The following is a 26,407-nucleotide window of genomic DNA, read 5'->3' on the forward strand; positions in this document are numbered from 1 at the left end:
CGGCTTTCGACACGCACGCCAAATGTGCGCCCATTACCACACGCGACCTGCTTGATATTCAATTTCCGTTCGGAATTTTATCTCCGCGAAAATCGGAGCAGCTGTATCAGGCCGAATTAAAGTGTCATGATCCACGAGCGCGTGGCGCGATCGCCCGGCGTAGGAAAAGGCGGGTGACGTCACGTGGGAGGGATGTGCGTAACTGGAGGGGGCAACTCGGCTGCGGGCAAGCTATAAGACTCGTTGCGGGTGGTGGGGTGTAAGAGGGGTCCAGGCATGGAGAGGGCGCAGTACCGCGCTATCCTCCGTATCGTTGACACGTCGAGCGGAAAGAGTGCGGCGAGAAGGAGAAAGGTCGAGGCGAGGAATAATATTAGAAAGAGAAAGGGGACGAATTCGCGCGGCTACACGCGACCGCACGTTAATCCGTACCCGCGTCGTCCGTTTTTTGCGTAATTATCGTGCGTGAGTAATCACTCCTCCGTGTACGGTGGCCCTGTCTGTGGAGAACTTCCGGCCCCGCGATCGTTCCGGATAAGTTACGCGATCAAGTAAACGCGCGCGCGCGCGCGCGCTGACTCTCGCCTCGTGTGCGCTCGATGGTTCGCCGGTGATCGAACGTCCGCCGTAGATCGTTTCGGATCGTCCGCGTGGTGAACGTAGCACTCGCGAGTGATTGGTGAAATTTTTTCCCGTGTGCTTAGTCCGAGAGAGCTGCGAAAAAAAAAAGAAAAATAAAATGATACTATCATTCCTGTTCGCTGCGGCGCTCGCCGTCGTGAAAATCCATGCCAGCCAGGTGACCATGGACGCTAAGATACGCGACGACTCCGATTTATCCCAGGTGAGAGAATCTTCGCATTTACGTCGGTTCGCCTGTTATCCAACGGATGCGTGACGCGCGGCGTCCTTGAATCGTTACGCAGGAACGAGCGCGCGCCGCGAGAATTAAACAAACCTACAATAATATGAATGCGACGGAAAAATTCAATGCAGCGATCGCTTCGTCGCAGCCGCGCGACGGTTGTGCAACGATTCCGGCGTCACGAACGCAGCCGATTGCCCGTTGTTAAGAGTTCTCTGAGCGAGAATCAGCCGCGATTATCCTGCCTCGTTGACTTTCTCACTCGACATTCTTTCGCACTGCTCTCTGCGCACCGCCTACTATTTTTATCGAGAAACATTCGATAACGATTAAAATCCCGATTAACACCGGAAATATTTACGTGAGTTATTGAAATAAACTGACTAATTAAAAAAAAAAAAGAGGGAAAAAAACGCGATCGACGTTGCAGACGATGTTACTTTTCAATGATTTTCCTAACGAGACAAAAAAAGCATTCGTTAATGTTACTGTCCGAATCATCGGAAATGTCGAACTGTCAGATATATCGGCGATATATTTTTTTGACATTCCCTCTGCATATATCAAGTTTTAATTTTAACGATGAATAAAATAACGATGCTGGCACAATGAATTTTCAAAAATTGTGGAAAAAAAAGGCATGCGTACATACATCATATAAATGATTTTATTTACACGAATATATTTTTGCTATTATAAATTATTCAATCGCTGAAAGGGGTTAAAATGGTAACATACGAAAAAATGAATGTTAATTAGACCCGCTTGTTCCGTAAGTTTTCTGCTGCATTTTGTCGAAATTTAATTTTTCAACGTTTTCGGAATTACGCGCCAACTCCATTATTACAACTGTCGCTCCCACAATTCTTTTTTTTCCCTTTTTTTTTTATTATTATTTTTTTTTTATATTTTAGAGAACCGCGGAAAATCGATTATGTTTCGGAGTGACACTTCTGTCATACGTCACGTCGCTCGATTTTTTTCCGCGTCAGGATTCACCGTTCGACATGATCGGTGGACCTGCCCACTCGGCGATACTTGTTCACTTCAACGTCATTTAATCCTTCCATATCGAGCACGAGATCGGCGATGATTGCAAATCCAATTTTTCGTGTCGAAGGGGGTTGGAATCTGTTGTCATTTCCTGTTCGGCTCTTATTTATTTTCTCCTCGAATGCAATTAATCGTCTAGCATTACGGATGCGAATTGAAAAAAAATTTCAATGAACCGAACAGGTGGTAAGAATTAGAAAAGCGAATTGTTTAAAAGGCGGAAAACTGAAGAGAGAGAAAGAGAGAGAAAAGATTTCAAGTGTTGACGAGACGTAGCAAAAATTATAAAAGAACCTCGATTCCGATCTCACCTTGCACGGCTACGTAAACACTCTTCCGGCAATCGAAAGTTTGAGAATATCGAACGGCGCTTCGCATTTCCTTTTTGTGTGCTCGAAATTTCAAAGCGATTTGCGTGAACGGTCGACGGGCACGGCAAGTTGCATTTCGTCCAGGTGGTAAACCGATCGCCGGGCTCAACCGGCCTGTATGTATGCAGTCGTGAGAACTTTTCCGGGTGGGAACAGGCGGAGAAGGGCAGAAAAGTTCGTAAATCGGGCGTGCGAGATGTTTCTAACTCGGCTGAATAATGTATGAAACCGGCGGTTATTTACTTCATTAACTTCTTCCACGTGGCTGTAATTAAATTGCGCGAACAGAAAGTTGCAAAACGGCGCCTAACTCTCATTAGACCGCAATTTTTTTTTTTCTTTCTTTTCTTTTTCATGCTTATCCGAAATTCATAGCGATCGCAAAGTTGCGCATCGCCCGCGTTCTCGTTCTACGAATCTTTCTTATGGATTGATTAATTTTGCGCATTTCGAGAAGGAAAATGTCACGATCTTCCCGACAGATGCTTTGAATCTTGATTATCGTATCGGCGTAAACGCGTAAAGGAGAAAAGAAAAATTGACGGCGCGATAACGTTAAATAACGTTCGGATACTTAATAAATCGCAGATAATGGGCGAGCGAGAGAAAATCACCGGAGAGCGAACGCGGGGCGTCGTCGCTGCAACGCGTATTTTTTTTTTCTTTTTTTTTTTTTTTTTTTACAGCGTCATTAATTAACGCGATAATGCTGATGCCATCGTGGAAATTCAGTCGTAAACGCCGCGACAGTGCGAAAAGCTATTACAATTTAACGATCCGAGCAAAATAAGAAAGAAGGAACGCGTTATCTTACGTTGCATTGCGAGCGCGGAGCTGCAAGCCGGGACCAGTCTTCGCCGCGACGGATTGTTCTCTGTGAATCATCGTGATGTGAATCATTAGAACTATCGATGAACTGTCGTCTTCTATTTATCTCCGTGGTTTCCTCGTGCGGAATGAGTCACGTCGTTATTTCGAAAATATTAATTGAAGATCGGTGAGAAGAGGCTCATTGTTCTCGCAACACGGGCTCGTTTAGCAGGGTGCTGTCTTTTTTTTTCTTCCTTTTTTTTTATTATTTTCGAAGGTCGTAAATAAATGATTCTGAAGTTAGCTCACACATGGTATATTCCATCCACATGTTCTTTCTCATTACCTCGCCCCCGCTCGGCCGAGGGAACTGTGCGGTCCGCCGCGACGTCTACGCTATGAAACACTCTCACGCACACGCGTGGGACGTGCGCGTGCACGCGATGCGTGACACGGTAGAAGCGACACGTCTCTTCCCGGTCAATGACGTGATTTCAGTTAGACAAAGCACGGAGGCGCCTCCATGTCCCCCCTCCCCCCTCGGCGATTCTCGGATCGTTTCCCGGATGAATTTTAAGCGCTATCCTCGTAATTACAATTTCTCTTAAACGTCTTTGATCGGTGATTCATAGCTCCTTCCCGGTGAACCTTGACGTACAGGCTCCGAAAGAGCCAGCGGGATTAGCTTCGCGAGCCCGGATCGGATCAGGATTTTTCATCACGTCGACCGGCTCGACGTGCTGAATCACGACGGCCGCCGGTGCGTAGGAAGGAAACTCCACTCTATTAAAAGATCGTGTCGACCCACGGGTGTAGGTCATAATCCATAGGTTAAGAGCCCTTGGATGTAATACTTACGCGCGTGCGATCCGTATTTATATCTACCGCGCCGGTAACACCTGCCAACGCCGTTGCCGCGCCGACATGAATGGAGGTTTAACGGGACTTAGCGTGAATATTGCATAAAAAAAAAAAAAAAAAAAAAAGAGAGAGAGAGAGAGAAAAGCGAGACCTGCGGCTTGCTGCCGCGCGGAAGAAACCGAGCGTGAGAGCCTGCAGGCGTCGAGAAAATAACGTCGCTCGCTCGCCTTTGAATAACGCGGCCTCGTTTAATGAAGGCTCTGCCGGGATTATTATCGGAACTGGCGCGTGAACGTTACTGTCAATGGTTCCGATCGACTCTTGCATTCCGCCATGGTCAATCGTACTCGCCGTGCCGCCGCGTACGGCGACGGCCAGCCGCCGGTCACCCGCATGTCCTACGTCTATTTAAAGAAGTGTTCTCAGTAAGGACATTAAGTTAATATTTGGACTATCAATATACATTACGTAATAATTCCGTCAGGAAACTTCGATAAAGTACAATGAAAAACGTGATTATTCTTTCCGGGGGGGGATTTATTTTTAAAAGTAATAGCCGCTCGTGAGAAGAATTTTATAATATTGTGATTAATTATCCGATAATTTACGAAATTAGATTTTTCAAGGAGAATCGATCGGTCGAGGTGACGCAGTGGCTTCTTGCGGGGGGAGGGGAGGGGAGACCACAGGGCGCTTGGTTGGGTAACTCGCGGAACAACCTGATTTTATATCGCGCCTTTCTGTGCATAGCGCGACGAAAAAATTCTTCATCAGGGGGACATTAGCTCCGCGTACACTTTCCGATGTCAGTATTGAATGAAAGCTGACGCTCGTCCCCGTCGACGACATTACAATAATGCGTTTCTTGCTTCTCTCTCCGTGGCGCGAAGGGGCGAACGATTCCGCCCGGCAACTTGTTGCTGCGACAAAAATCGCCGGGACGGCTCTCGCCGAAGGGGAGGAAGGGGGGGTTAGTTTTAGTTCCAATCGATTCGACAAACTATTCCCAAACACCGAGATATCGAGGCCCATTTTCGCAGACTTTATTTAGTCGGTCGATCGATCGGCCACTTTTTTACGAGCCCAGACGTATGGCTCGGCGCATTCGGCCGTCGAAATAAAATTTTACGACTCGCAGGTCAACGGAGGTCCGTAATACCTCGTATTCATCGTCTAATGTGTGCCTTCTCGCACCAATAAATTTTTGTACAATAAAAGTTGAACGTATATTCGCAAACGACTAACGATACTCCAAGCGAATTATACGAAATATCGACGAACCCGTATTTTCTTTCTCTTAAATCGATAACGTAATCACTATCATCAAACGTTAGTTTCGCAGTTTTGCCATTAGCGTGTTGCGGTTTAGAGTTCCGAGAAAATCTCACTGATTCAGATCTCTCTGAGCGGAGAGTATTTCACGTTTAGTCAAAAGCCTACGAAAATGAAAGGAATCCCTCGGAGACGAATGGAACGGATCGGGAATAAAGAAACGGGGGAAGGGAACAGCGGGTTCGCATTGCCCTTATTTTGCTGCGGATACTTAGCTTCCGTGAATCACGTAATTGGGCCGCCGGCTCGTCTTGGAAATAATCGGAAATCAGCGCGCTACGCGAATATGTACCCTTCGCCCAACGGCCGTTGCGAAGGCTGCAAATAACCGGTTTCGTCGAGTAAAAGACCCGAGGAATTAAGAGCGCCGGTGCCATCGACGACCGTTTCCAATTTCGGCGAGCTGATGAACCGAGAAACGACAGCTAATAGAAAACCGGACGGCGCCTCGGAGAGCAGCTGACTACCTCGTGAAAATATTTACGGATAATCTTTGCTCGTAATAGTCGCCGCTTGTCAAATACTCGGTGGAAACCCTGCGAGCTGCTCCAAATCGCGAAGAGCGCCGCATTTATAGATAATAGGGCAGAGATCCATAGGTAATAGCAGACGCTCGTTTTTCGTGTAATTTGCGCTCGATTCCTCTTTCAATGAGATGCCTCTCTGCACCTTCATTATCCAATCCTGAACTGATTCCTGCTCGTTTATATCCCGGATGCATTTGTATTCCAACGACTATTAATCCCGCTCGGAGATAGATTCCTTTTTTTTTTCTTTTTTCTTTTTTTTTCGCGACATGAAAAACTTTTTTTTTTTTTATCTCCTATCGAGTACCACGTCAGTTTTCACAATCGCGAGCACAATTTGTCTAAGAGCTTCTTTAGAATTTGATAACTGTATACTTTTATTTTGTAAAGCAGAATCAAGCTAAGTCTTTCTCACGGATATAATTATATCTAGGTCTTCGCGATCGAATAGGTATGTAGTAATATGTATTGATCTAAGTGCGCCGAAGGTCGTGGTGATAGGTCGATTGCGTCGTGTTTGTGGACACTGGCGTCGATAGCTGTTGGCCTTAGCAAGCAACAGTGTATAGGATCCAATTACGCTCGATGCAAATCTGTATTCGAGACCAGCATGACTTGAGATAGTCTCGAAAACAGTTCGCATGACGTACAGATAGAACTGGTAGTTGGTCGCGTACCAATGTCGACTAGAATAAATTAAACTGCAATTTAAAAATATTGCGAGGAAGATTGTCGGAAAGTATTAAAATGTCAAATCTATTTAGCTCGAATTGTTTTAAATGCCTTAAAAAAAAAAGAAATAAAAAAATAAAAAGAAGAAAAGAAAAATAAAGATAAATACTTTGCTTCTCGTGGTCGTCGAGTTACATAATTGATGAATAAAATAATTGTTCTTAAATTTTTTTTTTAATATTAATTTCCAAATAATATAATTGCAGTGATATTCTGGTAACTGATATTTCATAATTGAGTAATATTGATAATTTATTATCGTACGATGATACATATACAAATGACACGATTATATTTCTGCATATAAATTATTTCTATCAACGGTTCGCCATAGAGTATCAAAACATATTTTACGTAATCCGATGCCCTTCTTGATAGCGGAAAAATCCGATAGTTACTGTGTGTGTGTGTGTATGCGGTGGATAGGCGAGCGATCAATTCTCATTAACAGGCAAAATTAATCCGTGGTGGTGCACGGCGCGCGAGACAGTCCCGAGTCGGGCCAACGTAGCGGGCCGCATTCTAGCGAATTCAATTACATGCGGTGCGGGTTTCTTGCCGCCTCCCAAGCGTGTCCCTTAGATAATCGCGAAAACAGCTCGGTACGGCATGCGGATCTATATACGTAGGCGATAGATTATTTCGGCACCGCAGCCCCGCGCATCACGTCGCGCGACGTATCGCATTTAATTATAGACGATGCGGATTTGATTGCACGGACTACGTAGAAAGGACCTCGTAATTACATCGGCGAGTTCCCGCCGATCGGCGCGACCGGACCGACGACGGACAGCCGAGTCCTTTGAATATTAATTTTATTTTGATTTAGATTTTTAGTCTTTAATTTTTTTTTTTTTTTTTCTTTAATTTCTTGACCTTTAATTGAAAATCGCGAGACTCTGGGGGATCACACTTTGCGTATAATTGAACGCTAATAAATCGCAGAATTGTCTCAAGCACGCCTAACTTTTACCTCTCCGAGGACTGTCGTTCCCATGTACGTCTATATAGCCATTGGCTCGGCGCGGAAATTCATCGTGGTCGCTAACTATCTCAAACTACCGCTACTTTCGACGTGGCAGCCTAACTATCTTAAACTGCCAATGCGTCTGACCGCTCTCTGTGCATCGCCGGGCGCGGTTTCTGTGCCAGAAAGGACGTGTCCTTTAGCCGGCGGGTGTTCCCCGAAAATTGATCAGATATCCTAGGAATTTCGGCGGCTCAAGTTTGATTCTTGCTGGAAATTGAGACGAAATGGGAAGCTAGTCGGTCTCGAAGTGCGAAAGGGTTTACACGCGGATATACTTGGCCGTCGGTGCTTTCAAACTCGACTCGACCATCTACACTTCCGCACTTTGCGTGATCGAATGTCGCGCGTGCTCGTCGCGTCGGTTCGTTGCTCAAAGCGCGGACTTCCCCCGGCAACGGCCAGAGGCCATTCGTTTGGAGCGATTTGCGATGACGTTCTCTCATGTCGCGTTTAATACGATTATCGACCGCGAACGGATAATAAATAAATTCATGGCCTCGAAGTGCGGAGCTAAAATTCGGAGGCTCGTAGAATAAAGGGTCCATTTCGAGGATCCTCGACCTTCGGGATTGTAAAGATGGAGAAAGGAAATCGCGAATCGGGGTAAAGGAGAAGTTGCGGCGCAAGAGGACGACGGAAGAAATTCCGGAGTCACGATCGTCGCCGGCGTCTTTTCGCCGACGCGGCACACGGTTCTGGTCTTTATGGGGCTCCATATTTTACGAGTAACACACGTTCTCACCCCTGCCGGCTTTTTCTTCCCCGCTGCCTACGGAGGCATCCGCACGACGTATTGTTCCGGTTTTCGAGAAAACGGCGCGTCCGCTCGCTGTCGCTTCGATCCCGCTGTAGTCGAAACGGCCGCGTTTACGGCCTCCTTACTCTCTCTCTTTTTTTTTTCCTGCTCTTCTTTATCTTTTTTTCTCGTTTCCGTTCTCGCGCACGTTTCTTCTCTCGCAGCTGCATCCAGATCCCGGATGCATCGGGATCTCGACGCAGCGAAGCGATAGATCGGCTGCAGGGTGCTTCCACCGTCGGGTTTCCCGGACGATTTTCGTCGCGCCGCTTTTATTTCGCACGCGGAATTCAGAACGCCGACGTGGGCGTCGCTACGTCGCGAATACCGCTTTCATATTCTCGGTGAATCAGAAGTGGAGAGGAAAAAAAGGAAAAATAGAAAAAGAAAAAAAAAAGGAAAGAGAAAAAAAAAAGGAAAACTTTTCGTGACTCTGGGGAATAAATGAAAAGAATTTTGCACTGCGAGTTGACGGTCTTCTCGATGCGAAGTTGGGATCCGAGGAGGCGCGAATTGTCGATGCGAAGTTTTAAAAGAGCCCCGTAGTGTGATCCACAAAAAAAAAACGTGTTTCTTTTCCGCGGCGGCTCTTCGTGAGAAAGCGCGTTCTCCGCAACGAAGCACGGTATCGCACGCGCGCGCATAGGCGCGATGCACATTGTTCCATCTCGGCACGAACGGCTTGTTAAAAATATCCGGTCGGAGTTAAAGGAAAAATAAGAGCGAACTATCGAAAGGAACGAGAGAGAGAGGAGGAGGAGACGTGGAGACCACACGCCGACAGTGTTCGTTCACCATCGCGAGAATCATCGTGCTCGATGATTCAATTCTACTCTTTTGCCTGGGAGGCACGCGAACGAGCGAGCCTCCCATCCTGCGCGAATCACGGGGATTTCCTTCGGAAAAATATTTGCTTTGGTTTTCGAGCGTGGTACTCGTACTTGTTACCGGTTTCGCGAGACGAGCGCGGTATATAAATTACGCTGGAGCACGATGCGCAAAAGTAGCAAAGGGATCCGCGGCCGGAGAAACGCAGTTTGAACGGAGGCGGATTTGACCCTACGGCGGGGCATCAAGGGTCCGCTCTTGTCTCTTTCTCTCTCTCTCTCCCTTTTTTTTTTTTTTTTAATTTAAGGTCCCGGAAGGATTCCCCTCGTTACATAGTGAGGCGCCGTTCCGCTTGACAAGATGTTACGGACTGTTTGAAAGGGGTAGACCAAGCGTCTTGAGACTAGGGAACGTAATCTAAACGTCTGAGGTTTGCGGTCGAACGCAAAAGGTCAAAGACCAGAAATATAAAACTTCGTTTCACCGAGCATCCGATAATTCAGGCACAAATGACACTCGGAAAAATAAAATACTAAACGATCGAGGAGTTAGAAGTTTCAAGTATTAAACAGATTTTATAAAGGTCTAAGCTTCTTTTATCTTTTTCTTTTTTCTCTTTTTTTTTCTTTCTTTCTTTTAAAGCAGCTTTCCACTTCTGTCTTCGAATTTTTACGTTCTCTGCTTTTTCTCTTTCTCTTTTCCTTTGAAAAATACGGCGGAGTGTCTTTCTGCCTCTCCACGCGAAAATTATGTGCCCGGCGCGTGTCCGAAGTCTCGTCACGTAATTTTTATCGGAGATGCGGCCACGTCGATGATCATCCGGATTCCACGGTGCTGCGACTACTCGCGACCTAGCTTTTAAATATCAGCTGCGCGCGAACAGCTGCGCTCCAATCTCTCGCGCGGCGTTGAATTTTAATTGTTTCTTCGTGCGATTTAATCTTCTCAAAGACTTCGTTTAAAGGCAAAGCGCAGTTGCGCCGACAGCTAGCGTGTATCTCCCGCAATTATGCCGAGTGTGCGAGTAATTGACAGGGCCAATACGAGTGAAAACAAGCGATGCGTCATTATTCTGTTTGTGCCGATACAAGCGTATCACGCTTCGGAATAATATTTATGAAATAATATTTGCGAAAATAACGTGTCATTTGCAGCGCGACATTCAGCGTATATTGTTGGACGGATTATTTGAAATAATATTGTCCATTAGCCCGTGCCCTCCTCCCTCCGATGGTTACCGCGGTCTTTATTACTTCGCCGTTAGCCGCGTCGAATAAAAGCCGTCCGTGAAAATGTTAATAGCAACGAGGAATTACTTACGGCCGGGTCTCGTCTCGACTTTCAAACGCGGCCGAAACGGTCGTTCGGCGATAGCGCCATTAAGAATGCGACGGTTTGTGAAAATCGCTATTCCACCTCGCGGTAGTTTTATTCCCGGCGATCGTACCTAGCGGACTTTTCTGCTCGCCACGTCGCTTAATGGCGCACTTTGTACGTTCGTCTAATTATAGCACTTAAGCGATCCGACGGATGCCGCGAGACGGAGCTCGTCGTGAGGAAACGTAGGGCCGGTATCACTTGGTATGCGAATAATGAAAAAGGAAACCTGCATACTTGACGGTCGCGAAACTCACAGTCACAGTTATCTTTCAATTACATAAGAGGTGTCCCTCCTTCTTTTCCTCCCCTCCCTTCCGCCCGGTCGACATGCGACGCGGGCTTTAATTATTTTTTATCGCGGCTTTCTTATTAAAATTTAAAATTTAATTTATATTTCTAATTCATGCACACGCTTAAATGTGTTTGCGCGCGCTAGAATTTCCGATTCGCATTTGCAATTCAAATGACTCCCGGAATCTCTGGTTTCGAAAAAAGATTCCGGCTCCCTACATATTTAATAATTCGCAGAAGGGAAGAGGCTCCCCCGTATACCGAATTACTTTTTACCGGGGAAAGGGAATCCTTGGCGTAAACGCGTGCGGTAGAAATAATTCACGCGGCACGGGCCATTGTCTACCGCCCTTCAGCGAAATCACATAAATTTCGAGTTCGACGTCGGAATTTCGGCTCCGCGGTCGCGGCGCAGAGTCCACGTACGAGTGAACTTCCCTCGTAGTGCACGTATAACGTTATACACGTATGAATTATGTGTAGAGGACAGCATTGAGTGGTAATTGAGGAGGTAATCATGTCTCATCCTCACCCACACCGCGGTAACCGTTCCACATGTCGTCGTGCCATCGACGTCCCTGCTCGTAGGTCACAGCTCGTTCTCGCCAATTAAACTTACGACGCGCAATTTTTTCTCCGCGCGAACGTATTTTTTTTCGCGGCGCCGGCGAGAAATGCCGATATAATTTCCCGCGGCCGGCGAAAGCGATACAGGAATTTTTCTGCAATCTCCGTAGCGAAACGGGCAATGAAAAATTGACGAACGTACGAATAATTTATTCAACGAAAGAATTACAAGCTCCTAGCGCGTGTAATTGACGCGCCGATGAAACAACGCGCCGTGAAGAATTCATTACAGCAGAGGAAAAAAAGAAAAAATAAATTTAACGGAAGAAAGGGGGAGGGGAATTAGGCCGTGGAGCTCGTTAGGACGACAGCGTATTTAAATATGACGATCAGAAATCAGCGATTGTATCGTATTTCGCTACCGGGGGGGGACACCCGTTGTGTCGCACGCGATACGTAGCGCGAAATAGGAAGGGCTTGAACATGCGTGCGATAGGAAGTAATGATTTCTGAATTATTTAGTCTAGACTCTTAAATATCCCATGATAGCGAGACGATCTATCTCGTTTATTCTCGGTTCGGAGTGCATTTACCCCCCATTGATCGAATCTGCATAGGGTGTTGTAAAAGTCGCGTGTACACCTTGATGCCGGCCATGTTTTTCCCCGAACAATACGTATTTTATTTAATTATCAGTAAATATATTTATATATATCTTTTACCGCGTTTATTTGAAATATCACAGAATGCGAGGGTGGGTAGTGGAGAAAGCTATAATATTCACTTCGAATGCTATAAAATATATTGATGTCGGATTCGAATAACTGGCGAAGAATAGGCTGCAAACGAGCCGCAAAGTTGAATCTATTTCACGCGACTTTCGCGTTAATTAAACGCATCGACCGCCTCCGTGGAACTCGTTACGAGACTTTCTCTCCTAAACTCTCTGCGGATAAGAAAAACGGATGGCGGGCCTTTGTAGTCGTCGCTATTAAAGCGCCTATAATTCTTTCGGCGTACCAGGAGCTATGGGGTGACTGAAAAGTCACGCGATCCATTTGCGTTTGGAACTCGCGACGGTCGAATATCTTTTAGGTCGGGCTTCAGCGGCCAATTACAACGGTGGCTCAGATAAATCGCGTTTAAAAATAGTATTTATAAAGTTTAACAGTTTAGTAAGCCGGTATTTCACTATAAATTTATGATAGCGGCGCAAAGCCGCGCGATTACGTTATTAACAGAATAAATGTATGAACAGGTTCTTACGAAATTAATAGAGAGATGGAAAAGTGGATTATTATCGTGTAACATAATGCATTTTAATTAACGTAATACCATAATACGATACAGCCGCATATAATGTAACACGAGGGATTAGACTCTATTTTTTATTCTCTTCGTTTTTCAAGCAACTGGCAAGTAAAATTGTAATAAAGGTCATTCCCGTTAAATAATTTTACGTCGTCGATCGTCGTCAAGTCTAAGTTTTGCGCGCTTATAAAGTACCCGCCATTTCTTTTTCCCTTCCGTAGAGGACAATTGACCTGGACAGAGCGGAGTTAATTAAAGACCTTGTCCGAGATAGTTGCACAAGAAAGAGTATCAAGTCTTTCTCGCCTTTCGCACATGTAACGTAAAGAAATGAGGAAGATAGCCGCCCGCGGCTAGACGGAACTTCTACTCGACTACTACATTAATTACCGAAGAATTACATTTTTCCTTCATTTTTTTTCTCTTCTGGATTCTTTTATTTTGCTTTTTTTTTCTTAATTCTTTCTCACCCTTTCCGTTTTTTGTCTTCTACCTCCGTTTAATTTTCCAATATGTCAATTTGTTGAGAGATAAGATTTTCTCAGGGTGCATTCAAAATTTGCGAAGAAGATTTAGGTGCGTGGAGGCAAACGGTGCACGTTATTGTTTTAATTAAAACAGTGACGATTTCAATAGGGAGCCGGGTACGTTAACTGACAAAGGCGCGCCCATCGGCCGTTGTGCAATATCAAATTTTCGTAGCACAAAGCGTGTGGCGGCGATTAAAAAAGAAAGAGACGAAGGGGAGGGGGAGGGAGGAAACGGGACCTCGGGGAAATTTTGCAACCTCGTCGGTGATCGATACGGTAGAATTTCGATGGCATGGAAAACAGCTGTCGAGAAAAATCTGTTCGGCGTCGTGCTCTCGAATGTCGGGAGAACGGGTAGGGACACCCTGTATATATTCAATTTTTTTTTTCTTTTTTTTACCGAAACGCGAAAAAAATACACATTAAATTCAATCTCGCGCCACGCGGTATCAGATATCACGCCGAAAACTACGAGCACACCTCTTTTTTTTTTTTTTTTTATCAGAAGCACCGCGCCCGATAGCGATAGTATGAACGATAGCGTTCGTTTTACGTGAAACCACGAAGTATCGAATATTAAAGTGCCAAAATAAAAGAGCCAGTCGCAATTGAAGCTCGAGGCTGTAAAAGTACGACGACTAGCTTAAACAGATTTAGTCAGGAATTTTCGATAGGCGCGGACAGCAAACGATGTAGCCGTAACGATGTTCGTACGATAGTTGAATTGCACGAAACACGTGAAACACTTTTATTTAAAATATATACGTTGCGCTGTACTTTTTATCGATCATGTATCTGATAGTAAAAATTTTATTCGCCGTTGAAATACTTTTTTAGCCACATATATGCATTCGCTCTTCTTGGCTCGCGCGATCAAAATTCCGATTGGAGAAAAATAATATTATCTACGTACGTCGCGTAAGTTTAATTCAGTAAAGTATACGTAACCTGTACTGGCTGCAACTTAAATTTCATATTTTTTTTTAATCTTTATTTTTCGCGTGGCACGGTCGTTATGCATGGTTCATAAAGTTTGCGTCTCTCAGGACGCGCTGCATATTTTTTACATGTAAATGTAAGGAAATAGAAGTTATTGCTGGCCACGATTTTTTTTTTCTTTTTTTTTTCTCCCTCAAGCAGACGCATCTTTGATTAATGTTTAAGCGCAAAAATAATTTCGTTTACTTATCAAGCACCGCGACTTCTGCGGAATTACTGGCGATCTACTGTACGGCCGCGGAATACATTTCCATAGTAAATGGCGGCGTGCTTCTGCTCATGATGCACGTTTCCGCGGTATTCTTTTTCTCCGCCGTAGTCGCGGAGCAGCATTAATTTTTTGATGTATTACAACGGAATGTTGATTCACGACGACGCGTATCGTCTCAACGGCCGTCTATATCGTGCGTGATCGTCATTAATCATTTCGGTGGGCGCGACCGCGCCCGCGAATGCATTCGTGGCACAATCGCGGCGAGCTTTTACTGCTGAACTGTAAATAATCGTTTTGAAATTTTCCATCCAACCGCAAATACGCCGACTTATTATTACCCGCAACGAACCATTTTTGATCGCCGAAATTTGTGACGTAAAATAAATAAAAAAAAAAAGAAAGAAAACGTATACTAAGTTCGCTCGAGTGTCGCGGGTGAACTTTGAGTCCACGAGAACGCGTTCTTTCCTTCATTTAAGAGAGCTGGAGCTCGAAGTAAATATGCGGAGATTTTTCGCGTCTAAGGATTCAAATAAAGAGAGATATCACGTTTGGAGAATTTCCGATTCGCGCCCAACTTTTGTTATCCGCGATAGTTCGGTCGTTACCGCGTGGCGCGCGGACGCGAAGTTTCCTCGCGAGTTTTTCCCGTGTAACAATCTCGTGTAACAATGCCATGCACTTGGCATCGATCACCCGTCTCGCGCTCGACGCACAAGATTCGAACAAAAGCAAAGCTCGGAAAACCTCGTATAAGTTCGAATCGCCATAAATAATGCTAGGAGAAGTAATTCGATATGGAGGATTGTAAATAATGGCCGATGCCGGAATGAGCCGCAATTTATAGCCTGATATATTTGTATTCCTCCATCCACCACGCCGCTCACCCTTGATCACTGTCACGCGACATATTGTCATGTGAGACACCACGTAGACTAGCGGTTGATCGATACGCGACATTCTGCGCTAACCAGAATCCACGTAAGATCGCGTGCTCGCGTCAAGATGCTTATTTCTATTTTTCATGTAAAAAAAAGGAAGGAAAAAAAAAGAAAACTGTTAACTGGTAGATTTTTCCGGTGTAGTATTAATATATGACAAGCTCGTCGTAAGGGCAAAAAATTTATCAGCCCGTGCAGTTTTCCCTTTATGCAAAATTCGACGAGACGATAATGGGATTCTAAAATTGTCCGCAAAATCGGAAAACTATGAATAGCCGGGGAAGAAATAAATAAAAGCGTGTTTAAATTTATCAGAGACAGTAAACCTCTAAAATCAATTTATTTATATTCTCGGACATTTCGCGGCGGGAATAAAACACGCTCTTATAAAGATGCATCGAAATGGGGAAATAAATAGTATATTTGCACGTGCAATTCAATTGATTTTAAAATGCACGACAAAGTGGTGAGATTTTACAATTCGCGAAACGAGGAGGGAAGATGCTATTTTCCATTACGCGAATAAATGAAATACTTCTGCGCTCGAAAATAACGAGAGATTCAACGATATCAAAAAGAAAAAATGACGATACTTACGGTACGCAAGATGTAAAAACGCGCGGCGGAATAAACGAAGCATACGCGCGCTTTACGCGAATCACACTCATTAATGTAAACTCATTAACTCGCCAGTCGTTAACCTCTTCCGAAACCGACCAGGGCAACAACCTCGTTCAATAAAATAGAAGAAAGAGAAAAAAAAAAAAAAGCGGCACGCGTAACTTCATAGTACGCGGAATTTAACGCGTTTTTTTTCCTCGTTGAACGTATTGGAGGGCACCCGTAAAAGAACGAAATAAAAATTAGCACGCGTCTCTATTATAATATAATTCCACGCTACTTGTACGAAAAGCAAAACGTATATGTATTCTTTTGTACATATTATATTTGAATGATATATATACATACATATATTGGAAGAGGGATATTGATACCGCATCGCGCCTGATGGAATTATTAAGTGTACTTACGTGAACGCGATTGAGGGACTTTTTCATTTTTCCACCCGTTAAGTGCCCCAAAGTGCTATTATTTGTCACGACCAACGTGCGCGGAAATATCGCGCTGTGGAGTGCCGTACACCACAATGAAATACGGCGCGACTCGCGTTATTCCGACAAAGAGACGGGGCTATTCGGATTAATCGTACCGAAAGGATAATGGACGGCGTGATCACTTTTCTATACACGAAACGATCGAATGCGCTCGCGACGAGAGACGAGAAATAAGCGGTGTTCGTAGGAAATTATCGGGGCGATACAAAGAGTCCGCTGAAGGAGAAAAGCCAGCAATTAAGTAAGCCAGCTTCCGGCGAGCGGAGTCGAAGCAAGTTTCGGCATTTTCGGATTAAGCTCCGGATTCCCCCGATTGTCCATTACGCCGATCGTTTAACAAACCAAGCCGGGCAATCGCCGACGCCGGTGATCCTGCTAAATGCACTTCAACGAGTAGAGACAAAGCGGGCCTACTTCGGCACGACTTGAATAATCGCAAGTAGGTTAATTGCACGCGTTTCAATTCGGACGGTGCGCTCGAGGATGTAACGATTTGTCGGAATACCGTCGATAAAATAAAAAAAAAAAATAAAAAAGGAAAAGAAATTTGCTACATTATACTACGCTTTCCTTTTATCTTCTACATTGTCCCCGTGTTTTGTATTCCGCATATCTCATGCTTTACACCTTTCGCGTTTCATATTTTCCGCATTTGCGCTATATGCGCCTACGTCTCACGCTACGTCTTACGTGGATTATGTTACGCCGTGACATTTGGCTTTTGGTAGCGAATATGCGGGGAAAAGGAAGCGCGTTCGTGCGCAGGTCAATTCCCCGGCGGTTTAGAGTCAAGTGCAGTTTGGGTTCAGGTAGCGCCGACTGACAAATATCTTTCTAGAGAATCGTCGGGCACAAAAGAGCAGCCCCGCTCGTTCCCGCTGTGGCGGTATGCCAGCTGATTCCGGATAGAGCAGAAATTGAATACTTATGACTTCTTTTCTCGAGAGGGACTAGCCTCGGATAATATCATGTCGAGACGACGTCTCCGCGTTTTTTTTTTCCTTATGTTTATTTAAAAAAAAAAAAAAAAATAAGAAACATGCATAAAGACAAAATTGATGGTAGAAATATCGCGGCGACTTTAAATTACGAAATGATATAGCGACGTGATCAACGGATTAAATTTTGAATAAGACTTTTGAACAGACACAATTTTATTTAACGTACTACATTTTATTTTTTTATATCGAACAGTTCTTTTTTTTTTTTTTTTGGTTTTTTTTTTGACAAATTGCGAGAATCGAGCTGTGCCCGGAGGGAAATTAAGGCGAGTTAATTGAGAAATAATATTTTATTATTCGTTTGCGCGCGCAAACAATGTGCAACATAATTTTTAATAAAAAGAGAGACGCAACGAATCTTGACCATGGTTTATACACTCCAGGTCTGTTGGTTAAAGCGTTAATTGCCCGGAGGGTACGAAAGTGCCCGGCGTAGGAGAGACCGTACGGCTGAAGTAACAGCGTGCGGTACGATTATATTTCTTTTTATACATAAATAGTGAATCTCCGGCGGCGTGTGCATTCCGCCTGTCGCTCCAGAAGCAGACAGGGACGGAGGCAGTTTATTATTCCGTCCTCAGGCTCGTATGTCTGCGTGTACCGCGAAAATAAACCACGGGCGTCTAAATTCACGGTTCGTTCCACGGTGTAGTTGCCTCCGATAATATTTACCGTGGCTCTGTCATCGATGGAAATCAATGCAAACACCATAAAGCATCCGCAAACCGGCGATGTGTGCTGTGCAAACACATATTCCTTATCGACTGTCGAATCGAATCGCGGCCGGACGAAGTAGCCCCGGAAAAAGCGTTAATCTCGCCGAGGGTTTATGGCATGTATGTAATCCCACGCTCCGGGGGGGTTGGATTTAAAATGTTATGCATTCGAAATGTTTAGATTCCGCGCGCTCAACCATTTTCCTTCTCTCCCCTCCTTCCCCGACGAACTAGAAAAACGATGTCTAACGCCTAAAAATACAATCTATCCTGGGAAAATTCATGCACCTACGAAAACGTTCATATATACACGCGGGAATAACATTGTTGCAAACACTGCTTCGGAAACACGTGAAAATTTAATGACGTTGAGAGATGGCGCCTCTCCCCCCTTCCCCTCCCCCCTGCCTCTACATTTATATTCCCTTATTTAATTTACTCGGCTCGAATTCATTACCTCTTCTCTCTTGAAATTTTATTTAATTATATCCGCGCCCGTGTCATTTTTTCCCTCGCGATCCCTGGCGCGTTCGCTTTAACTGGACAAACTGGGGAAAAGTGTAAATTGAATGACGACCGAAAACACACCGGCGCGGGTGAGCTTAGCGGAGAGGGGTGGTAACACCCCGCCCGGGTCGGCCAGCTAGATTTCCGGTCGAAAGGCTTCCGGTAACGATGATCCTCCATTCCACGAATGAGAATTCGGTCTTCACCGACAGACGTTTCGGCTCCGCTCCATTTTGGAGCCTTTTCACTTCCGCGCTTCCTTCTCTCTCGGCCGCCGCCTCCTTTCTGTTTCCACGACATCGTCGCTGTTGCTCCTATGCATCCGTTCCATTTCCTGGCCGTTTCGAGACGTCAGCCGCATCAGACGCGTCGGATGAAGATAGAGGCCGGGAGATCGCTTAATAGGATTTCACGTCGCCCAGCGCGCTCTCTTCCATCTTTCTTCGCTCCTCGTATACGTCTGCGAGATTAAGTGATCCGCAATTTTGCGAAAATGCGACATTCGCCGCAATTGCATGTCCGTAACGCGAATCCGTTGGGCGCAAAGCACTTCCGCGGGATAGAAAAATGCCGCGGACTCGACTGATCCTAAGACTGCAAGTCCATTTAAATTTTTTAATTACTAATTAATAATATCTCGATCTAAAAACGCTCGTGTATAAAATTTAAACACGTTAGCAAAATCTGTATTAAAAAGGAAAAGAAGATTCTGCCGGTTATAAAAACACTTGCTTGACGGTTTCATAATTCTCGGGACACGTTATAACGCGTTTACTTGAGAAAAGAAGGTAGTCGAGTATCTAGGGCGTAATAGTTTTCCTTGAAAACACTTCGGAAATGCTTTGCGGTGAATGTTCCGCGAATAAACGGTTTTGACGAAACAAAAGAGAGGAGCGATCACTTCGCTAAAGTCGAGCGGTACATGTGTCATGGTTTGTCGACGTGCCGCGCATTTTCTGCGTAAATTCGCGTATCCAATCGAAGGAAACATTTTTCGTCGAACCACGCGTATTATATTCCGTCAGCAAAACGCACCGACTTATTTGAACCATTCTGTTTGTTTAAAAAAAAAAAAAAGAAAAAAAAGTAAAAAAAAAAATCTTATTGCAAAAAGAGAGGGACACGCTTCGCGATGGAAAATTGTACGAGGTACTGCAAATAAATAGTTTACGATTCGAGTATATATCTGAACGCGAAAGTTGACAAGTAGCGTAAATAAAAGAGTTGAAACAAGCGCGATAGACGAATGCAAATAACGCTTGACTTTCGGCGGGAGGGAGGGGAGGAGAGTCAAGAGAGTAGAGAAAGAGCGCCCCGCTGTAAGTTGCACGACTACGAGAGAACAAATGCGGGCCAGACGTCCCGGAAGAATTTAGCATCCCCAATGCGTCGTAATGACAGAAGGGTTACGGGGTTACGGAGAGCAAAAGAGTCTCGGTAGGGTTTTCGCCTAACGGTAGAAAAGGGGCCTGGCCTCCTTTCTACGATCGCGATAAGGATCCTCGTCCGGTTATAGCTCGGCCCTTGCGTGATCCCCTTTCGCCCGTTCCTCGAAGTTGGAACCGGCGAAACGTTGGTTATATGTCGTACGTGTCTAGAGCCCGGGAGAAGATTTCTGTCCCCAGGAACGGGAAACGTGACTCGGGAGTTCCCACTGGCATCGAGCGCGAGGGGTAAACGATGAACCGCACTACCGACATAGCGCGAAACACTTTTCGCAAACCTCTACGCTCGTCATTCCCCACGGTCTTTTATCTACGAAATCACATTCTTGTCTTTATTAACGATTCTCGTTAATATACCGCGCGCGGGCGCGCGATCTACGTTCGTTAAACTCGTAATTAGTTTCGCGTCCTATCAACCTAGAACTTTATGCAATTTTAATCGAGTCTTAACATTTTAACTGCGCTTTTTAAAAATATATACAGTACAGTTTTGTAAAAGAATTTTTTTACACAGCTTTGTCTTATTTTATCGTTCACGTCGGTTTTCATTTATTAGGGCTAATAATTCTATTATATTTCGTTACTTTCATGGCTGCTTTACGTAAAACTTCGCGCACACTTGTGCGTTACATTACGTAATTACGAAATTTTACGGTTTCTTCTCGACTTGCAACACGAAAAATGTCATATGTCATACGCAATCCTCAAATGCGATTAAGACCCGCGGAGCGCATGCCACGTATACTTCCAGATGTCGTCATTGTATCGCTGTAGGAATGTCGGTGGCGTGTCTCGAAGATGCACCGGGTTAAGTGCGTGATCTACTCCATTTAATCTTATTAACATTTCGTCTATTGGCGGCATACGCCGCTTGCTCACCACTGCCTCGCTAAAAAGTCGCGAGGTTGCTTTCAGAAGTAACGACAGCGGCGCGAATCATTCGACGCGACTTCGCGGTAGATCGAGTCGCTATACGAGTATTAACGTTCCTAAATTTGGAAACTTTTTACTTATCGTTATCGACGAGAAATCCGCATTCTATGAAACACTACAATCCGTTGTCGCGCCGATTAGTCACGCGACTCGCGGTCCAGCAAAAAATAAATGGAATTTTATTATCATTCACGCTCATTCGCGTACGATAATCCGTCGTATTAATAACGCGATACTGCGATCGCTACGTAGTTAAAATCACGATAAGAACGTAACGGAAATTAAGGACAAACCTCTCTCGTTTCTCACTTCGTAGTCTCTTTTCCGGCCGGGCGAGTAAGGAATTTCGCCTACGCCGGGGAATTTTGGGGCGATGCGTTATCTGCTCGGGCAGGAGTATTTAATATCCAGGATATTAGGGCTGAAACGAGCGGAGGGGTTCGACGATGGCGACACTATCGGCGAAAAGAATGAGAAAAGTTCGGAGGTCCGAGGGCGTTTGACTAAACGACTCGTTTAAAACGGCTCCCCTCACTCGTCACTATCAACAGACTCATTTTCGCTCGCTGATAAATTTACCGCGTCTTGTAGATTAGCTCGCGAATGAGGAGGAACACTCCCGGGCACCTCGCTGTTTCGCATTAAGCGCAGTGCTCGCGGAGTTATTCAAGTAATTATTCATGCCTTAAAAATGGAGGGTGGCCGGGAAGATGGTTCCTTAGCGCAGTGTTACATCTTAATCCGAAGTTTTACACATAATCGCCGGCGTTTTGGGGCACGCTCGTTACTGCAGTACACTCCACGCCGTGCACCAGCGCCGTGCTGCGCATTAATTTAATTCAACCCGGTGAAGTTTGCTTTACTAACAGCTTTGCTTTCGACCAGCTGTCTAGCTAGCCGGTCTCTAGATTTACCGGCTTGTCTGGTATGTAAACGCTTCCACTGCTAAAAGCTTCGTGTCCCTAATAAATCCTTGAATTAATCACGGAATATCCATAATATCATTTTTCGGTAAAACGTAATTTTAAGATGCATATAACATTGCTTTTTTTTTCTTTATGTCTCGATAAGCGCGATAAGCGATGATTTCTTTTTTCTTTTTTTTTTCCCCCCCGAAACGTTTTAAAATTTTCTCGCTTAATAGTAAAAGACTGCTGCATCTTACAAAAAGCATAGAGTTTCATTGAAACGAAACACGCTTGTCGGAGATGAATTTTGTATGCTAGTATATCCATCGATCGTTATATTTATGATTTACGGAAACGTTCATACGTAACTATATTATAGACTGTCTCAGAGGGCACGTGCATGGCAGTATCTGCTAGGGTTACTAGACAGCCGTCGTAAATAAAATCGCTAGCACTCGGCGCCGCCGAAACCTGCACGAGAGCGGACGCTGAAAAATATATCTTATTACCGCCTCGTCGGCGTTGCCTGTCGACATTACTCTTCCGCGTATAATAAAACTTCCGCGTGGACTAACTGCGCGTTTCTCGTGCGAGGATAAGATGTATCCCGCGGATGGTAGCGCTACCCTCCTTCTTTCCCCCCTTCACCCTGCGTTGCGTTCTTCATTATTTATCTGTGAGCGACTAAGAATAGGAATTTCCTGTTTCTCAGCACGCGCGATCGCCGACCGAGCCCGGCTCGGGCATTGTCCCAATTAGCGCCGCATCGTATCCGCATCGTCGCGCAGACATTCGCTGATTAAGTTCGAGCTGCGTTCGACCGCGCCGCTGCTACAGCGCACTAGTGGTACAGCGAACGGTATTAATTAGATCAATGACCGCGCCTGCACGAGATATATCATTGTCCGGTTCGACGAAAATGGCCGTCATCGATCAATCGTTCTACCCCAATTATACTTCCCTCCGCTTATATTTAGTCGCGGGGCGTGCGTCGCCTAGATTCCCGAAGAGTGAGAAAGTTCGCCGAGTCCCCGAGACGGAATTTTGCTTTCTCCACTCCCGTCGCGTCTTCAGTTTGGTTTAACGCGATAAAAAATACCTCGGGACTAGCGTAATTGCGAGAGGGGGAGCGCGTTTTCTGGCGCGACATGTTCCGTACAAAGGTCGGCTGCATAAATGAGGTAATTACGCCGCGATTTATCTCTTTGTGCCGCATGGAATTTAAATATCAACGACGTGAAACGGATTTCCGTGGAGAAAGAAATTTTTTCGCGAGGTGGTGACCGGTCTTAAACGGTTCGTGTAAATTAACAATTAGTGTTTCTTTTTTTTTATGTTTTTTTTTTACATTTGACAAAATTTTAATGTTATTCGAGGAAATCGTTGCCTAAAGAATTTTCTCTCGAGAAGTGTTGCCGCAACGGCGTTTAGATTGCGCGAGTCTAATATCTCCGAATGCAAAGCTGATTTAATTGACCGTAAATTACAAGCAGCTGTAAATGGCAGGCACGATGTCTGTCTCGTTCTAAGAACAAGTAAACTAATTTGTCGCGTAAATACATAGCCGGCGCTAGTCGAGAGGAGCCGCCGACATTGATACAGGTCGTCAAAGTTGGCTCGATACGCTAATGCCGTAGTGCCAATATCATTGCCGGCGCCAAAGACACAATACGGCCGAGGCTTATACGAGAACGGTAGCGCTTCAGAGTTTCGGAGAGTCGTCCTTTCATCCTTTATGCGGCCCTACGCCCGAACTCATCTCGCCGTTGCTCGTTCGCCGGCATCGGGGCTTCTATATCGACTCCACTCCGTTTGAGTTCACTGTTTCTGGTTCTGGTTTAGTGGAGCATCGACCGGGACCGGCTATACGCTTATTACGTTGTAATGAAGTAGTCATGCGGCCGACTTGCCGATGGATCACGTTTTGATACGAGGTATAAGGGGGACGGACGCGCATTATGAATTATTCCCTCCGCGCGTCGGTTAGTGTCCACGTAGCGCGCCGCGCTGGACGTTCGATTTTATGCCCGCGCGAGGATTTTCGATACCTCGCGCGAATCCGGCTTCGGGGTGAGCCATCCGGGAATCCAAGTGCCTCGTCTTTCGATGCACCGGGCAATATTTTCGCCGGCCGTAAAGAAATTCGATCGTTGAAATATGTTTTTCAGACGCTTAACCGTATCTCCGACGAAGGCTCGACAAAGTAAAAAAATTTTAAATTAAAAAATAATTATCCGCCCGATAGCGTGAAAGATCGCAGGTGGTTAACGCGCACAGCCTACTTTGTCACGCGTTTCTCGTAAGTCGAGCTCAAGATATTTTATGAAAAACGACACCCACGGCTATTTCTTAATAACGTATCCCCTTTAATCCACCGCTAACCCTTGGCGGAAACGCAATACCCCTGAGCGCCTCACCATATGACACTGGAACGACGAAATATTGCAGCCGACTTGGCCTTCGTCCGCCATCAAAATCCTCCGTATATCGCATTAATGCAATATCGAGTTACGCTCTGCGGAGAAGACTTAGAGTGCTTCCCCCTTTCGAGATCGCTCATATGTTCGTCGCGCACATACATTTTTGTTCTCCGATACGAAGGCCGCGCGAAAAATGAGCCGTACGTCGGCGCTCCAGCCTGTCCCGTGCCGGCAAGATCGCGCTTTCAGATACTCGAAAGTGGAACGAAAAGTCCGCGGAGCTCAAAGGCATCGCGAAGTAAGATCTCGGTAGTTTGCAGGAGTACGGATTATCAGGTCCCTAGAATTGCAACGAAGTCCTCGCGTCGCGCGCGGAATCTTCAGGTTTCGCGAGAAGGGAGTTTTCAACTCGATACAAATTTAACTTGCATAAATGCGATACGTGTTTAAAGCCGTGGAATATTCGAAAGGTGAATAGACAACGACAGCTCTCTCTATTCACAGGGAGCTCCCCGATCCGCCGTCGACCAACAAACTCCCGTCGTCATTAAACTCGAAGCTTCATAATATACCGTAAAAGAGAACCGCGGCGCATTTTCCGTCGTCGACGACGATCTTCCGCCGCGTACAACGGTACGGGGGGGAATTACATATTACATCTAACACGTGACTCGCTTCGAAAAGTAGAACGTCTTGGTTCTCCACTCGCGTCGTCGATCGGTAAGTCGCGAGCGTAAGGGACGATGCAGTTGCACTCTAAACTCTACCCTTTAAGAATTCGGAGCGTTTTCGTGTCGAGGCCGGGCGCCTCTATAGAACGGCAACTCTGACGCAAATCGGCACCGACCTCGTGAACCTTTGAGGTCTCGCAATCGATACCGACTGACCTTGAGCCATTTTAAGCTCGCCCGTTATATTCTCCGCAGTGATTCCACTGCAGTCCCCCTCCCCCCGTCGACCTGAAAATTTTTCGGCGCCGTAAAACCGTCGGCGATGAAGTCAGAATCGCGGAAAACAATATGTGTCGCGAGCTCGGGGGGGGGGAAGCTGCGAGAAAAGTAGCTGAAATTTTCAGAGACCAGAGAGATCATCGGGATCTTGAAATTTCTCTCGGAACGAGGAAAAAGTAGGGAGTAGGAGGAGAAGTTTCAGCGAACGTACAATCTGCGGATATCCCAAGGAGTTTGAGATTTTGAGGACGAAAGTTTCATGAATTTCCGCAACTCATAAATCTGTCCGAGAATTTGTCTAATTATAATACGGAGATTCACGATCTCTCCGTAATGTAGTTATACGATGTCTCGTATTTATTATTACGTTCTGTGCACTCTACATTACACGGAAAGACATTTTCGCGTGAAGTTTGCCCGCCGCCAAAACTAGCTTTAAAATATAAGTTTTCGCCGGTAGATAGTACTTCAAGTCCGCCCCCGCCGACTTCCCAAAGTTAGCTTCATATTCTCTCTCTTTCTCTGTATTTCTCGCCGCGCGCCACCCTCTTATTTTCTCCACCTTTTGCGGCGGCTGCATCGGTTTCTGGATGCAGGAAGCCCCGGCGCTGTCTTCTTCATCTCGAAATAATCCTGGCCGGAGTGGCTCGAAGATGCCTCGGCATCCGGGCCATTTGTCTTCTCGGCCGTTCGGTCGGGATCATACGCAATATGTCGCGGAGGGTGGCACGTTTTGTCCGAACACGAGAGGACGGTTAGGCAGCGGCCGCGGGTGGGTGCTAGGGGAAGGGTAAGCCGCGGATGAGAGACTGCAGCATTGGCATAACCGATGGACTGCCTCACCGCTCGATGAATCATGGACTCTGCGCGAAACTCGGGTGCCATTTTGCCGTGCTACCGGTAGGATATATCGATGCGAGTATCTCACGGTGCCTCGACGTGCGGGGCATATTTAAGACGTGGAACTTCAAAGA

At 45.6% G+C, this 26,407-nt stretch overlaps 1 protein-coding gene across 3 annotated transcripts in view; it reads left to right on the plus strand.

Moving 5' to 3' along the window:
- The first annotated feature begins 279 nt into the window (after window positions 1-279).
- Window positions 280-26,407, plus strand: part of Fas1 (fasciclin 1) — a 220,711-nt gene continuing 194,583 nt past the window's right edge. The window contains exon 1 of one of the 3 annotated variants that reach the window (XM_070656682.1): window positions 280-844. In XM_070656682.1, coding sequence (XP_070512783.1) covers window positions 740-844 — 105 coding nt within the window. In that variant the 5' untranslated portion in view covers window positions 280-739. The remainder of the gene's footprint in view (window positions 845-26,407) is intronic. The other 2 variants (XM_070656684.1, XM_070656683.1) reach the window with 2 other exon arrangements.

The sequence above is a fragment of the Cardiocondyla obscurior genome, linkage group LG05, assembly GCF_019399895.1.
Source record: "Cardiocondyla obscurior isolate alpha-2009 linkage group LG05, Cobs3.1, whole genome shotgun sequence".
NCBI classification, from domain to species: Eukaryota; Metazoa; Arthropoda; class Insecta; order Hymenoptera; family Formicidae; genus Cardiocondyla; species Cardiocondyla obscurior.